The following is a 16,471-nucleotide window of genomic DNA, read 5'->3' as shown; positions in this document are numbered from 1 at the left end:
GCCTGCTTAAGATTATCTCTCTCTCTCTCCCTCTGCCCCTCCTCATGTGCAATCAATCAATCAATCAGTCAATAAGGGCTGCTTCTTTAGTGACAATACTGTGTAGAAAGTAAGCAGAGGAAATGTTGGCCTTCACAAAAGATTAACTGGAAATTTTCTAACTACTCAGACATTAGGAAAAACAACTTTTATAAAGCTACAAGAGGATCTTAGTGATAACACAAGCCATGGAGGTGTTCTCAGCCAGAAATCTGGCAAGTTAACCCCAGCCAACAGGCCTATAATAGGCAGAGGTGTCTCAGGGTACAGCCTGCTGCAACCTAACTACATTTCAGTTACAACACTAGGTGAAGTTGTGAGTTGCTGTGGCCTCAGCTGATAACATTGCCAAGACCCAGTAAAAAAGCAACTAAGGCAAGGATTCAGTTCTAGAAAAGAGAGTCTTTCCATGTACATAAACCCTTTTGGACATTAGGTAATGAAACTTTTAATCTGTAAGTCAATTCAGATGCCTTTATGCCACAGAGCTTGATAGTGAGGCTCTAGCTTTTTATTTTATTTTATTTTATTTTTTTAAAGTAGGCTCTACATACAATGCAAAGCCCAACCCAGGGCTTGAACTCATGACCCTAAAATCAAGACCTGAACTGACATCAAGAGCCAGACACTTGGGTGCCTGGGTGGCTCTCAGTTGGTTAAGCATCTGCCTTCAACTCAGGTCATCAAGCTTCAGCCTGCATCGGGCTCCCTGCTCAATGGGAGTCTGCTTGTCCCTCTCCCCTATCCCCTCACCCCACCTGTGCTTGCTCTCTCTCTCTCTCTCTCAAATAAGTAAAATCTTTAAAAAAAAAAAAAATAGGCACTTCACTGACTGAGCAACCCAGGCACTTTATGAGGCTCTAGCTTTTAAATAAGGTTTACCCAGATAGGCACTGATAGGTCCATCACTCCAAAGTTATCTTGTATTCAAGGCAGGGAGCAAATTATCAATCAGCTTAACTTGGATTCATGAGGCTCGAGGATCACTCCCACTACATGCCCCACTTTGGCTCTGATGATTTAATTCATGGGAAAAATAAATCTTCACAGAAAGTGGGTTTCTGAATCGTAAGCAACTCAAACCCAAGAAGCAATGGAAACAGCCTTGGGCACAAGATTGCAGGAGCCCACTCTACAAGAGAATATTAACAATAGGCTGTGTTGTAGCACCAACATCACCTCTAGTCCCTAGAGGCTTGGGTTACATCAAGGGTCATGAAGCTTAAAGAAAGAAGAATTATTTCAGATTAGTAGAAACTAAAGAGACATGACAACTAAATGCAGCATGTGATTATTGATTGGATCCAAGCTAGACCAAGAAAAAAAAAATTTCACTATAAAAAAACATTAGCATTATAAAGAATATTGGGAGAAATTTGAATAAGTTCTGTATATTACATAATAATGCCGTAGCAATGATAATTTCCTGATTTTGAAAATTACACTATAGCTGGGTAGTAGAATACCTTTATTCTCAGGAAATACATACTGAAGTATTTAGAAGTACAGTGTACATGTGCAGATGGGTGGGTAGGTGGATGGATGGATGAACAGAGTTGAAAATAGAGCTGGACAGTAATTAAAGCAGGTAAAAGACAGGTTTTCTTCAGGAACTATCCCAACAGGAAAGACCTCAGTAGACACCTGGGCTCAATACTGAATACAACAAGGAAAAGTGGGGATTTACAGCCAAGAAACAGGTTGGGGGAGGTCAGTGCAGAGAAAATTATGGAGAACACATCAAGGGTGGGAGTAATTTTTGCTAAACTGACTTAAGAATTTTTGTTCAAGGCAAGCCAATGTTTTATGCACCAAAGATGGGGGATAAGGAATTTGATCAGGTATCAAGAGTGGGAAGATTCCCTCTAGACTTAGCAGAATTCTTACTAAAACTGAGCAATGCAGGCTCAATAAGGACAGACACAGAAGGATGGATAGATAGATAAAGATAGATGTGTTTGTAAGTATTTAATAACTGGCTCTTCATAGGAGAAAAATCCATGATCGATAGCATTTGTTTGTTTCCTTAGTGTAAATACTCCCACTGTAGCTGGTTCCACACTATCAACGTGGAGACACTGGAAGCAGCAGTGCGAAGAAATGCTCATGATTGACTTAAGTGAACCATTAACAGCAGATTCTAGCCCACAACTGTATAATGTTTTTGAACTATATTTTGCAAATCTTCTGTAAGTCTGAAATTACTTCAAAATAAAAAGTTAAAATTTTTAACAAATATAAATTAGCTATATAACAAATGAACTATAAAATTACTTTTTCTAGAGATTGGGTAAGACATTTCTTAAACTTCAGGTCTCTCTCGTTTAAAAGTAATGGTAGACTACATTATAACCACAATATCTAAGTTAAACAGTAATTTTTCAGACTAATAGACAACGAACAACAAAATTCAAGGTCTATCAGAAAAACATTGATAGAATACATGTTATTACTCATTCAATTCATCAAGTAGTGGCTTCACCCCATGCTGGTATTTCTGATGCAGTAGAAAGAACACACTCTGTTGAGATCACACCCTCCTACCATCCCTACCTCCTCCAGGCATCAGAGGGCCAAGGCATAAGGGAGGGAATGATTCAGCACATTTGCTACAAATCTCTAAAGCTACATGTAATGGTGGGTCAGCTATGTCCTCTTCAGGTATTTAAAGGATAATGTGTTGGGGTGCCTGGGTTGAGCATCTGTCTTTGCCTCAGGGCATGATCCTGGGATTGGGGATCCAGTCCTGCATCAGGCTCCCTATGAGGAGCTTGCTTCTCCCTCTGCCTATGTCTCTGCCTCTCTCTCTCTCTGTGTGTGTGTCTCTGATGAATAAATAAATAAATCTTTTAAAAAATAAAGGATTATAGGCTTTTTTGGCCATAGGAAATATATTTTTTTAAGTTTTGTTTAAATTCCAGTTGGTTAACATACACTGCATTCCTTGATGTCAGGTGTACAATTCAGTGATTCAACACTTCCATACAACACCTGGTGCTTACCACCACAAGTGCACTTCTTAATCCCCATCCCCTATTTAACCCATTCCCCCACTACCCATTTATCCTCTGGTAACCATCAGTTTGTTCTCAAAAGTTAAGTGTTTCTTGGTTTGCCTCTCTTTTTCTCCCTATGCTTGTTTTGTTTCTTAAATTCTACATATGAGTAAAATTCTGTGGTATATCTATATACAATAAATTCTACATATGAGTAAAATATGTATATCTATATACAATATGTATATCTTTATACAATAAATTCTACATATGAGTAAAATTCTGTGGTATTTGTCTTTCTCTCACTGACTTATTTCACTTAGCATACTACTTTCTAGCTCTGTCACATTGTTGCAAATGGGAAGATTTTACTCTTTCCTAAAATGGCTGAGTGATACCCCATTGTATATCTATATACACCACTTCTTTTTTATCCATTCATCAGTCGATGAACACTTGGGCTGTTTCCATAGTTTAACTATTGTTGATAAATGGCCAGAAGGTATTAAACCTAATGGCTGTTACATCATTATTGGAACTCTAGCTTTTGTTCTCTAAATCCTGTTCCCTGTATGTGTTTGTTTTCCTCAGATGCTAACAGAGACCAAAGCCTCGCTAAGCTTATGTTCTGCTATTGTGACACCTAACGATGAAAATAACAAAAGGTTGAAGGCAAAATATTGTCAACCTGATATCACAAACTAGACTTGAATTTCAGTCAACCGACTAAAAGGCATAGACTTCCTAAGCATACTAAACATTACAAACATCTCCTAGGTAAAACGTTAACTCTAAGTGCTTGTCAAGTTCTTTGGTGTTTTACAGAAAACAATAAAATAAACCTTAAAATCCCAAATCAAATTTATTAGCAACACGTAAGCATAGGAGTCCTACTACAGCAGTTGCTGAATTCTAACATAAGATCTAAAACCAGAATGGACTAAACATTTTTCATGAACACATATTTAGTAATTCTTTTGTTTAAATGAATGAACTCCAAAATATCACATGCTTGTTTTACACTTGATTCTGTCTGCATGTTGTAGCTCATCCAGAACATTTCTGATGGTTTCAACACAAACTTCTCCTCTGTGGTGTTTTTTTGATGCAAGATTCCATACATTTTCAAATTCTTCATCAGAAAGCTTAACACCAATGTTACATAATATCTCTGCAATCTAGGGGGGAAAATATTGAAAATCAGACAAAAATTTGTGTTTTTAAATTTGTATTTTAAAAATATCTTTGGGGTGCCTCAGTGGCTCAGTTCGTTAAGCATCTGCCTTTGGCTCAGGTCACAATCTCAGGGTCCCTGGGACTGAGCCCCAGATGGGGTTCCCTGCTCAGCAAGGAGTCTGCTTCTCCCTCTCCCTCTGCCTCTGCCCTTTCTCTCACTCATTCTGTCTCTGTCTCTCACTTGCTCTCTCTCTATCTCAAATAAATAAAACCTTTAAAAAATATATCTTTATAACATCTAAGACTGTGGAAATTCATCCCAAAAAAGTGTGCACCCACACGTGTGTATGTGTGTGCCTATTACATTTAATAATAAGTAGATACCAAAATCCCAGTACTTTCAATTCAGGAATCATTTTGTTAATATGAATATGAGAATATTCACTTATATTAGCCCATATATAAAATTACTTCCAACTCTTTTTTGTTTTAAGATTTTATCTATTTATTTGACATAGTGAGAGAGCTGGGAGTGGGGCACAGAAGGAGAGGGAGAAGTAGACTCCCCCCTGGGCAGAGAGCCCGATGCAGGGCTTGATCCAAGGATCCTGGGGTCATGACCTGAGCTGAAGGCAGACACTTAACTAGATGAGCTACCCAGGTGCCCCTACTTCCAATTCTTTAAGTGCATCTGGTTATTTTAAAGGGAGGTAGCCAGATTCAGGCAAAATGAGTAAAAAAGTTAAAGAAAAAGTTTCACTGGACCTGAATTCTATCTCACTTCTTGTCACTAGAATCTTATATATGTCATGTCAAGCCTTCAAAAACTAGTTTTTCTTTAAAATAGAGTCATTTATAAAATGTCTCTAACTGTCCTATTATAAACTTTATAGTTGCAGGTGTGCAAATGCTAGAGAGAGTATGCATGAACAACTGAGCAAACTAAAATCTGAGCATATCTGAAATCTGAGCAAATTTAGGTTATTAGTAATCGCTCTGCAATGATAACTATTAAGGGAAAATATAAGGAAAGATAACTAGCAGTGGAAAGAAATGTTAGAATGAGTAGAGGAAATAAAAGATTTGGGGGGAAAATGAAACTAAATTTAAAAGAGGAAAAACATTTACTTTGAAGCATATAGAAAAAAAGCCAAGAGGGAAACTGAAAGAAAGGTCAGACAGTGAATAGGAAGCCAAAAAAAAAAAAAAAAAAAAAGAAGAAGAAGAAGAAGAAGAAGAGTTGCAGAATACGTCTATTAAACAGAATCTTAACAACAATTAAAAGATCCCCTAGAAATGATGTACCCTCATGGGAAATTAACAGTATAATCAAATACACTTGAAATTCAGAAGAGCAGAGCTTCCAGCAGCTGTGGTTGTACAGCAAAAACACTTCAGTGCCCCAGTGCAGAGTTGTGATTCTCCTCCAACCAGTGGCTGGTGAAGGCTGTCCCCACAGAGTGAATTCTGAAAGTGGCCCAAATCAGTCTTGAGCATCCAAGACCTGCTCCTCCATTTCCTTTCCCACTCCTCAAGAGGCATCCCTCCCCTAGTTCTCCATTCCATCACAATACACTGATTAGTTAATGTCATCCAGAAACCCATCCATTCTTACATTAGCTTTATTTCTCCAACCACTCATTTGGGTTCTTTCTTCTCTTTTTTTTTCTAGATGTGTGAAATAAAAGATGACTTTCCTCGTTAAAAGAACTTTAGCCATCATGCAACAAGCAGGCAATTTTTGTTCCTTTTGGCAACTCTGCACTTCTATTTCATAAGGCCTTTAGAGTAATTAAGAGAAGTGAAACAATCTGAGGGCGTCCCTTCTCTGATCCCCTGGGGTGGACCCTGAATTCCTTCTTTGGGAGCAGCCAGCAGGCATCTCCTCTGAGTTTCTTCTCCCTTCCTCTGTCCCCTACTTCAGTGGGAATTAATTGTTGGAATGAATTTATCATCATTAATTTATCATCATTAATTTATAATCATTACCATTAGTAGTTGGTTAGTTATCAAGTCATCACCCCTTCATCTGATGTCCCAAAAGGTATCATATGTCTATTTACATCTGCTCATATCATTCCTAGTTCTGGATATGAAAGTTCTGAAGAAGCAGTTGCACCCTAGATTATACTCTGCTTTCTAGAGTGCAGATCAAGACAGACTGACCAAGCTTGCTATTAATCCTTGGCCTTTAGAATCCTAGTGGCTATTTGGACCTAGCTAGTTGCTCCTGTTTATAACCCACCTAGGAAGAAAACCACCTAGAATATGAGGACCATGTTTTCTAACAAACAAAAACAATATACATGGGCTGACAAATGGTATGGCAACAGGACAGAATATTTTAAATAAGTGCTCTCACCGATAATCTAAGCCATAAAATAGTAGCAGTACCTAAGAAGGGTAGCAGAGTGGCCCTTCTCGTACTTACTCTTTGGTTTTGAAGCTACAAAACCATGAGATACTTACACAAGGAAGGGATTGGTCCCTTTTGCTTTTTCTCAACTAAGAATAGTGTTGAGTACCTTAGGGAAATATTTTTCTTTTTATACATAGGTCATAGTGGATATATGATGTGAATATAATGTTTCCTGTCTTAAAAGAACATCTGCTCGAAGAATAGTACCAAAACATCACAATCAAACTGAACGTTATCCTCGAGAATCCTATTTGGGGATCTTGATGACTTCTATAATATCAAAGCTCAAGTTTTAAACAGTCTAAATAGTTGTTGATAGACATTTTCATCTTTGTGTGTTTATGTGAAGTTGACATTTCTTTCAAGTCTTTTGAATAATATGCTGTACCTCTTTTTTTGATCTGGTCTTGAAGAAGTCTCTTTCAAACACTCCTTTCTGGCCAAAGACAGTAGGATGTAGTAGTGAATAGGCATTGCCCTCTTCACCATAATTAGTTCTATCACTGATGCGACGAATTCGGGGGGCAGGAATATCAGACCGAATGGTTGGAACACCATAGATGGGATAACCTAGGACCCGATGAGAAAGGAAAACAGACATTCTAAAACTGAGCTCTACAATACAGCAGCCACTAGCCACACATGACAACTGAGTACATAACTTGAAATGAGGCTAGTCCAAACTGAGATGTGATATAAGTATAAAATACATGCTAAATTTCAAAGGTTTAGTACCCAAAAAAAGTGGAATATCTTATCATTTTATATTGATTAATTGTTGAAAAATATTTGAGAGATCTATATATTATATATAAAGCATATATACTATTAAAATTAGTTTCACTTTTTTTCTTAATATGTCTACTAAAAATTTTTGAGTACATATAACTCCAGTTCTATTTTATTGGATAGCACTATTCTAAAGGGAGCAGCAAGATCTCATTAAACCAGAATATACAGCATGTCTGTAAAATCCAGTTAAGAAAAATACATGCATCCTTAGTCATGTCCTTAGTCTAAGGAAGTGATCTTGACCAACATAAAATAGTCTCTTGGGATTGTAAATTAAAGCCCCATGTTGGGTGTAGAGATTACTTAAAAATAAAAAACCTTAAGAGAGCTATTACATTTGTAGTTAATTAAATTAAGATAAAATCACTGGAATAAGATGGGCCACTAATCCAATGTGACTGGAGTCCTTATAAAACAGGCCATTTGGACACAGACTCTCACATAGGAGGAAGCCATGTGAATGTGAAGGCAGAAATCAGGGTGATGCAGCAAGAGCAAACCAAGGATTGCCAGCAACACACCAGAATCTAGGAGAGGGGCCTGGAACAGATCCTCTCTCACAGTCCCAGAAAGAACCAACCCTGCCAATACCTTGGCCTCAGACTTTCAGCCTCCAGAACTGTAAAACGATAAATTTCTGTTGTTTAAGCCATCCAGTGTGTTACACTTGTTATGGCAGCCCTAGCAAACTAACAGATGGAGAATGAAGATATACAGAATAGTTTTGCAAAAGCTCTTCAAATATTTGAAGGCAAATCTGTTTGTAGCTAAGAATCACATGGCTTATGCGTCTCCTAACACTTTGTAACGTTCAGTGTTACATTGTGTAACATTCAAGGTTCTAATCATCATAAATCAATTTCATTAATATTGAGGGAATCATTTGACTTGCGTCATCACTAACAATAGTTCAGTTCAGCCTACATTTATTGAGACCCTTAGATGCTTCAAATACAGAACTGAATGGAAGTCCTAGCTTGGAGAAACAACTAAATGAAGACAGAAGCTGGGGACAATAAAAGGACAAAGGACACTTCTTTGCTGACCCTTTTAAAACTCAGCAAATAATGTGACATACTCACAAGTAGAAGGAATAGCTCCTACAACCGCACTGATCTCAGAAGAAGTTGTTTTATAGTAATTAGAAACTTTATCACTTGGCCTCAGAAGCGTCCGGAGAGTCTTTTCTGAGCTCCCTGGTTCTTTTAAGACTATGTCTTCTGGTTTTATTAGGAGAGTTGGTTCAGATTCTTCCACATAAGCCTCAGTACGGTTTGTACAATCTGGTTTTCTACCTTTAAGCAAAGAGGGAGCGGGGAGCGGGAAGGGTAGGAAGTATAGGAAAGAATCACTACTTTGTGCTTGCTGTTCTGCAACGAAATCAGTTTTCCTGGTTAGTCTCTCTCCTTGCTGGTAGAGACTGAGACTGGGCTTGTGAAAGCCCTCCACTGATGCCAGCACCCCACTGGGGAAGAGCAAAGACAAGCCAATGTCATGTACCAGGAAATCTGAACATGGCCTGTTTTTGCCACTCTATCCACTTTATTTTTTTTTTTATTTTTATTTTTTATTTATTTTTATTTTTTATTTATTTATGATAGTCACACACACACAGAGAGAGAGAGAGAGAGAGAGAGAGAGAGAGGCAGAGACACAGGCAGAGGGAGAAGCAGGCTCCATGCACCGGGAGCCCAATGTGGGATTCGATCCCGGGTCTCCAGGATCGCGTCCTGGGCCAAAGGCAGGCGCTAAACCACTGCGCCACCCAGGGATCCCTCTATCCACTTTAGAATAAAGCTTTTAAATCTGAGAAACCAATGAAAACATGGAACCTATTTTTCCCTTAAAATAAAAATTAGAGTGTATTTTTACATTTAACTTAAACTACAGGATTACCAGTTATTTCCAAAGTTGTGCCCCAAAGAGGGACAGGAGAAAACACATTTGGAGTTGTAAATTCCACACATACCTGATGGTGGTACATGGCAGGAACCGATTATATAAATGACTCTCTTCATATCGGTGTATAAAAGAAAGCCCTGAGGTAAGACTCATATTTCAAGACTATGCTTTTGAAGATTTGCTTTGCTGAGTCATTCTGAAATTTAGGAGTAAATTCCTGTCACCTTGTCCACACCGCTGGTGGCTACAGAGCTAGCACTAGAGGGCGCTGTGGCCTTTCAATCTCTGGAAGAACTCTCAGGGCTCCAAGCAAGGGTTGCAAAGGCAGACGGTGCCCCAGTATCAGGTTGGGGTGGGAACCGTAACAAACTAGAAAAGACATGCCTATCTAAAGCCGGCAGCCCCTATTCAGCTCCTGCCAATCACCGTCCTGAACACATTCAGGCCTTGTGTTCCAAAACCTCTAATCCCCTCGCTGTGCCCCTCAAAAAAGCAGAAATACAGACAAGTATGAGAAACAGTTTCTCCAAGAACTGTTTTAAAGCCACTGCCTTAGAATACTTCACCCTTTCCTCTAGAAGTCAACAGTAAGTAGAATTGGATATAAGAAAATTCCTGGCAAAACATTCCTGAGCCCTTTCTGACTGAACCACACTGGCCGGTATCTCAGAAGATGGAAAACCTCAAGGACTTCATTGAAGGTGGCTGATGAAATCAGAACCTCAAAACCAGGAACAATTTGAAAAACTATCCGGTTTAAAAACAGGCTTCTGCTTTCCCCCACTACTTCATGAGTTGTGCCAAGAAGAAAAAAACTATCAGCTCTTTGTATTTTCTGAAAGGACTACGGTAGAATTGTTTTCTAAAAAATCTTCTTTAGGTAAAGAAGAGCCTCCTGCTTTCCTAGCAGCTAGAATAGAAAGGCCATCTCAGAAACTCATTAAGGGCTCACATCATCAATAAGGCCCCAAATCTGGTTTGGCCTTGCAGAAAGGCATGACAGAATAAAAGTAAAAACAGTAATAATTTAACTTTTTGGAGGAAGAATATTCCAGAGGAGATAGAAGTGTAAACAACCTTTTTAAAAAGTAAATCCTCTCTAATAATCAAAATTTGAACATTAAAGTGAACAAAGTATCGTGGTAACAACTAAATTACAAGAATGTTTGAAATAATACTCAATGGTAGCAAAGTTAGAGTATAACCTCACAGATTTGGCTGATAAAATTGCAAATTAGTACAATCATTTAGAAAAACAAAATGAAAATATAGTTACTTCTGTGACAATAATAACATTCATAGGAAATGAAATATAATTAGAAAAAAAAGATTTTTGAGAGATGATGATCACTGTAGCATTACCGATATTACTTTTAAAATATCTGGAAATAACCTAAATTTCAAAGAGTGAGGAAATGGCTTAGTAACTCATCATACATCAACATGAGAGAACTGAAAATGAAATTTATAAAAAAGTTTGCCATAAAGCTATTTCTTAATTCCATAGAAGTTTGAAAGCTAAATTTTAAAAAGCCAAATAAAAATGATACATTCACTGTGATTTTACATATACATAATTATGCATATTAGTGATGCAAGAAGTCAATGTGGAAACATGAAAGCATTTGAATAAAGGTAAAAATTGTTTTTCTTTCTCTTACAAAATGGAAAAGAATAAATTTTATGTCAAATTCTGTTTTACTATTGACTTTTCCTGGAGGAAGGGGGCTAATTACTCTAAGACAATGGTTTTCAAACAACTTTCTGAGGAACTGTCTTTCATATTTTGGACTTTAGTGTAAACTGTTTTGCCTTTAATTTTTTTTCTTTTGAATGGACAATACATGGTTCCAAATTCAAAAGACATAAACACATAGATTAAAATGTGAGTCTTATTGCCACCCTGTCCCTTTGCTACCTGGTTCCCCTTAAATGTCATCAAATTCTTTCCTGTCCTTCCACAGATATTCTATGCATAAACAAGCAAATAACATATATATGTGCATATTTTTAAATATATAATATTAAGGTTGACAAGTCAAGCTCCTAGAAAACTGAAAACTAAAAAGTCCATTTAAGAATTCAGCAAACCTTCAAAAATTAAATACCTTTAATTATGACCCTCTCTTCATACTCTTTAAGAGGCATTTTATCCTTCCAGTTAAGAAAATTTGCAAATTCTAGGTAGTTAATCAGCCCATCATTATCCACATCACAGTAGTCAAATAGCTGGTCCAGGAGCTTCTCATCTAAGTGCAAGCTGACCTGTTCACAAGCCTCCCGAAGCTCGGCTTTATCTATCACCCCATCTCCATTCTGTTAGACACAAAGTAGAAAAAGATGAAATGAGCATTGTCTTTAAGAGCAGAGTATGCAATATCTATTATTTCATTTAAGAAAAAGAAAGATCTATCATATAAATTCAAAGAATTTGTCTTATTTTTTTATATAAGAGTAGTCAAATATTAAGCAAAATCCTCATTGTGCCAACTTGACATGTGCACAGTAATTTGAATGTGCACAGTAAGTTGGAGTGGGGTGTGGCTCAGGATTTTTGTTCATTCTACTTTAATATTTTTTTTTCTTTAAATCATGCTGTTTACACTATGGTAGGGCAGATATAACCATGATTTGTCCATGACATTTAACCAACATTGTGTACTTTTGACAGCATTCTACAATTTCCCATGCTTTCAAAGTTTTTAACACCTCTGGTGTTCCAACTGAGCATTAAATGATCCTCCACTCCATTGTCTGGTAATGAGGAGAAATTGGGGAAGTAGTTGTAGGCCAAATACAGGGAGGCAGATTCAAAGACTGTTGCCTGTTTGTTAACACTCCTATGGGCAAGAGGGTCATGCTACTAATCTGGCCCCGTTTTAACAATTAACACTAAAATTCGTCCTGGTAGGCAGAGCAGAGGATGTTCCACGTTCTTCCAGACAACAGTTAAAGACAGGAGCACCTACACTGTGTGAGAAAGGAGGGAAATTTATGAAGGCTTTGGGCAGGAACTGCCCATTTGGGAGATAAAGGAGTTGTCTACAGCCATACTACCCTGAATGCTCCCAATCTCGTGTGATCTTGGAAACTAAGCAGGATGGGGCCTGGTTAGTACTTGGATGGGAGATAAAGGGACAGAACGCATAATGCTTGTTAAGGAAAAATGGCAAGAGCTGAGATGTCTTGCCCCTAAGCCCCTCCTGGAGTCTATCAAACCATAAACCCATTTGGAGATGAAAGTAAAAGATTTGAATATTTTTGCAGTGGGTCCTGGCTGCTATTAAGGGAGCTTTGGCCCTCTCAGAGAAATTCCCCTGAGACAAACTCCCAAGAGAAAAGATAAATGATTCATTGACTAGTATTCAGGTCTCATGCTCCGGATTAGTTTTACAATGCTGATGAAGGTGATCCCTGGAGAATGAGGAACTGACCAAATGAACCCTAGATAAATTCCTGCAGACAGATCCATAGGCCTGACACTTATGTTGAGATAGAATAAAAATTTAAAACATATTATCTTGACAAGGGGGTTGCAAATGCCCTGGACTAAAGTAGATTCCTTTATAAAAAATCTCTGCTGCAAGCCCCAGTCAACCAAAAATGCAAATTCCATCACCCTTGATGAAAAGCCACCTAGGATATGGAAGTTGAATCAAGAGGTCCCCAAAACTGAAATAGATGGCACCAAGAATGATGACTTCATTGCCCAATATACAGATTTGTGTGGGCTGAAAACATTGGTGGTTTGTTTCATTGTGCTGCAAAACTCAAAACTCAAAGTAAATGTTTCTTACTCTCCAGGTACTAAGTCACACCATCTGCACCCTGGATCATCCCTTCCTCCATGCTCCAACCTCAGCTGCCATAAGGAGAAAGATAACTAGATGTGGAACTAAGGTCTCCCTGTCCCCAAGGGAGATCAAATGCTACATTCATTTGTTCAAGTATACTGTAGAACTTCAGAGGGGCAAAGTCTCAAACTTGTATGGCTTCTTTGCCAAAGTCATCATCCTACTCAGTCTCTAGGGGGAGGAGATGTCTGGATTCAGATAGTGGGGTGTGAACAGGGTTTGTTCAAAGTGAAGAAGGAAAGCCAGCAATATATTATTTCTGTAGCTTTCATGGCTAAATGTATAACTGGTACTGACACTTGACATGCTCGTATTACTCATGAGCCACATGCAGACGATGCCAGTACCCACAACCCTAATGACCCCTTTAAGGTTCAAGTCTCTGTGACTAATGATTTTGACACTCAGAACCTCTGGGTTGGGTTTACTAACTTGAAACCCAGTGGTCTTCACTGGGCTGCTGTGGCTTTTAATGACAGTTATGATAAAAAATGCACATAGTCAATCTACTCAGTGGGCAAAACTCAAGGCTAGTTTCATGGCTCTGCCCAATACTCCCCTTGATGAACCTGTTATATTTTTACTGATTCTTGGACTGTTACCAATGGCCTGCCTGTTTGGTTGAAAAGCCACTAGATGATTAAAGACACTTTTCTGAGTCTGAGAACTATGGTAACAAATAGATGTTGTTTGAACCATGTGGGTAAGCCACATAGATGCCAATGATAAGGGTCCATTCTATGCCCATTCTCAGACTGAATTCAAGCTTCTGAATGTGCCTGAATCAATCCATATTGCCACCACCGCTGCCTGGACCTACTGTTGTACCAGACATGGGGATACCCCAATCACTACAAGGTAAAGCACCTCTATATTTCTAAGGCAGAGGTTACCACATCACATGCCACATTTGTGACTCCTGACAAAAGTTGGCCAATTTGAGAGGTAAGGGAGGACACATCACAGATGACACATTGCCTCCATGCTCCTGGCATACTGACTACATGGAACCTTCATCCCCTCTCAAGCTATTGGTGGTGCCTCATACAGTTGAAACATTTTCAAGCTATGGGATTGATATTCTAGTTCAATCAGCCAGCTCCAAGCACAGAATTATGGCCCATGAAATGAATATGAGTCATGTGTTTTGCTTTCTGGACCATTTTCTGCATGGCAATGGTGTGTCTTATAGCAAAAGTGTTATTCAATAATGAGCTGTTAGTCAAGGTATTCAGTGAACCTTTCCTACACCAAGCATCTACAGCCATCGGGTAAGACTGAGCTTTGGAATAACCTTCACAAAAATTGTCTGTCTTCCTCCCCAGCTTCTAGCTTACACAACGAGTTTTATAGCTGAATGCAGCTATCCCCAAAGAGGAATAATCTCATCTCAGCTAATTCCTGGATAATGATGAGAATAAAAGGAATTGGAATAATATATACCTATTTTGAAAATTTGGGATGTTGCTGTGACCACTTCTGGACATGATGAGTCTTTTTATTTCACCTCTAGACTTTAAATTTCCTAAGTGGAAAGTCTACACATTATCTGGAATAATGTTTAATGTACAGTGAGTATTCAATAAATAGAAGAATTAATCCTCTAAGCCAATAAGATTCATTTATGAATCATGGTTTATTTGTTCTGTTTTGTTTTGTGTTTTTCATTAAGGTAAATCTGGGCATGCAATAATAGAAGATTCAGATAATCAAAAATTATCCTACAGCTGTACTAGAAGACCCACATCTTATTACCCTCTCAGAAAAGAAAGCTCCTCAAGGACAGTGAGCACTGCATTGTCGTATTAAAAGTTAACTATTTAAAAGGTATATCAACATTAAATAATTCTCAGTAATTTCCTCCCTGCTTAATTTAATTTTATCATAAGGAATGTGCCTGGTGGTTCACTAAGATAATCAACAGCTATTAAGATGATCATCTTGCCTATAATTACATTTAAAATGAAGAATTTTTGAAAAGCAGAACACTCTGTATTGTGGTAGTTTCTCTTATTCATATTACTGCTATCTAAATTTACACTGCTATCATCTTTGTAAGATACTTGTATTTGACTAAAGTTTAAAATGTACTTATTTTAGCTTACATATTTTAATTCTGAAGATTCATTTTTAAATTACCTGTAAATAGCAATTGGTCTCTATTAAAAACCAGAGAAACAGTTGAATACTTACATTTTCTTTAAACACAACTTTGTGAGAAATGCAGTGGGTGACTGATTGGTGTTTGTCCCTACATAATTGGTACAAACTTAAATGAGATATTTAACCCACTTTTTATTCATCAGTACAACACAGGCACACAGGCCTCTAATCTAAAAACAAATAAAATGAATGGATTAAACTGAATAAGCCAATGAGTAATCAAGATTTTTTTAAGATAAAAATCTGAAGCATAACTTTTCTAAAAATTGTGCTCAACATTGGAAGGAAGATACAAATATTATCTTTTCTCTTTGAGATAAAATTATTCTGCTTTTTTTCCTTCTCATATCAAGATTATGATGCACTACATCACCACAGGTTTATTTATGAGCTTTTATGGTTTCAATTAAACTCATTCTAAAATAGTTTGAGGCTGCCTAAAAAAATAAGTGCTGTTAAACAGAGCCCAAAGAGTGAGGAAATCAGGGCAGAGAGAAAATAAAGATGAAATAAAATAAGAAGAGGGCAGCCCAGGTGGCTCAGACGTTTAGCACTGCCTTCAACCCAGGGTGTGATCCTGGGGATCCAGGATTGAGTCCCATGTCTGGCTCCCTGCATGGAGCCTGCTTCTCCCTCTGTCTGTGTCTTTGCCTCTCTCTCTCTCTGTGTCTCATGAATAAATAAATAAAATCTTAAAATAAATAAATAAATAAAATAAGAAGAAATGTGGAATAAAAGACCACACAAAATGTATGCTATAAGATTGTGTTCACAAACTAGATGCATTTTGTTACATTGGCTTTGAGCTTCCTGATGGCCAAGTCAAAAAGGTATTCACAATCAGTACAAAATTCATGCTGTTCATGAGGTAAAATCAAACCAGATACATAAATGAAGAACAATCATCTTTAGAAAGACTAGGTTTCTTTATAAAGAGGATGCATGTGACAAAAATAAATAACAGCCTCATGGGCATACTAACAAAATTGTGTGATTTTTCACAAAAGGTTTGTAAAATAGAGCATCTTAGTGTAAGCTAAAGGCAGTGCAGCTTGGTGAAAGCAGTCCTGTGATGGCCTAAAATCACGTGAAGTAATTATCTAGCCCTAGACTGATCTGACTTTATGAAA

At 37.7% G+C, this 16,471-nt stretch overlaps 1 protein-coding gene across 2 annotated transcripts in view; it reads right to left on the bottom strand.

Annotated features, from left to right (window-relative positions):
• Positions 1-3,878: 3,878 nt before the first annotated feature.
• EFHB (EF-hand domain family member B) overlaps positions 3,879-16,471 on the bottom strand; it is a 52,096-nt gene continuing 39,503 nt past the window's right edge. Inside the window, exons 12-15 of one of the 2 annotated variants that reach the window (XM_026006435.2) lie at positions 11,433-11,640; positions 8,505-8,717; positions 7,019-7,200; positions 3,879-4,213 (exon numbers count right to left, since the gene is read on the bottom strand). In XM_026006435.2, coding sequence (XP_025862220.2) covers positions 4,040-4,213; positions 7,019-7,200; positions 8,505-8,717; positions 11,433-11,640 — 777 coding nt within the window. In that variant the 3' untranslated portion in view covers positions 3,879-4,039. The remainder of the gene's footprint in view (positions 4,214-7,018; positions 7,201-8,504; positions 8,718-11,432; positions 11,641-16,471) is intronic. The other variant, XM_072726747.1, reaches the window with a different exon arrangement.

Source organism: Vulpes vulpes, chromosome 11 (genome assembly GCF_048418805.1).
Source record: "Vulpes vulpes isolate BD-2025 chromosome 11, VulVul3, whole genome shotgun sequence".
Taxonomy (NCBI): domain Eukaryota; kingdom Metazoa; phylum Chordata; class Mammalia; order Carnivora; family Canidae; genus Vulpes; species Vulpes vulpes.
The sequence above is the reverse complement of the archived record's forward strand: the minus strand, read 5'-3'. Positions and strand labels throughout refer to the sequence as shown.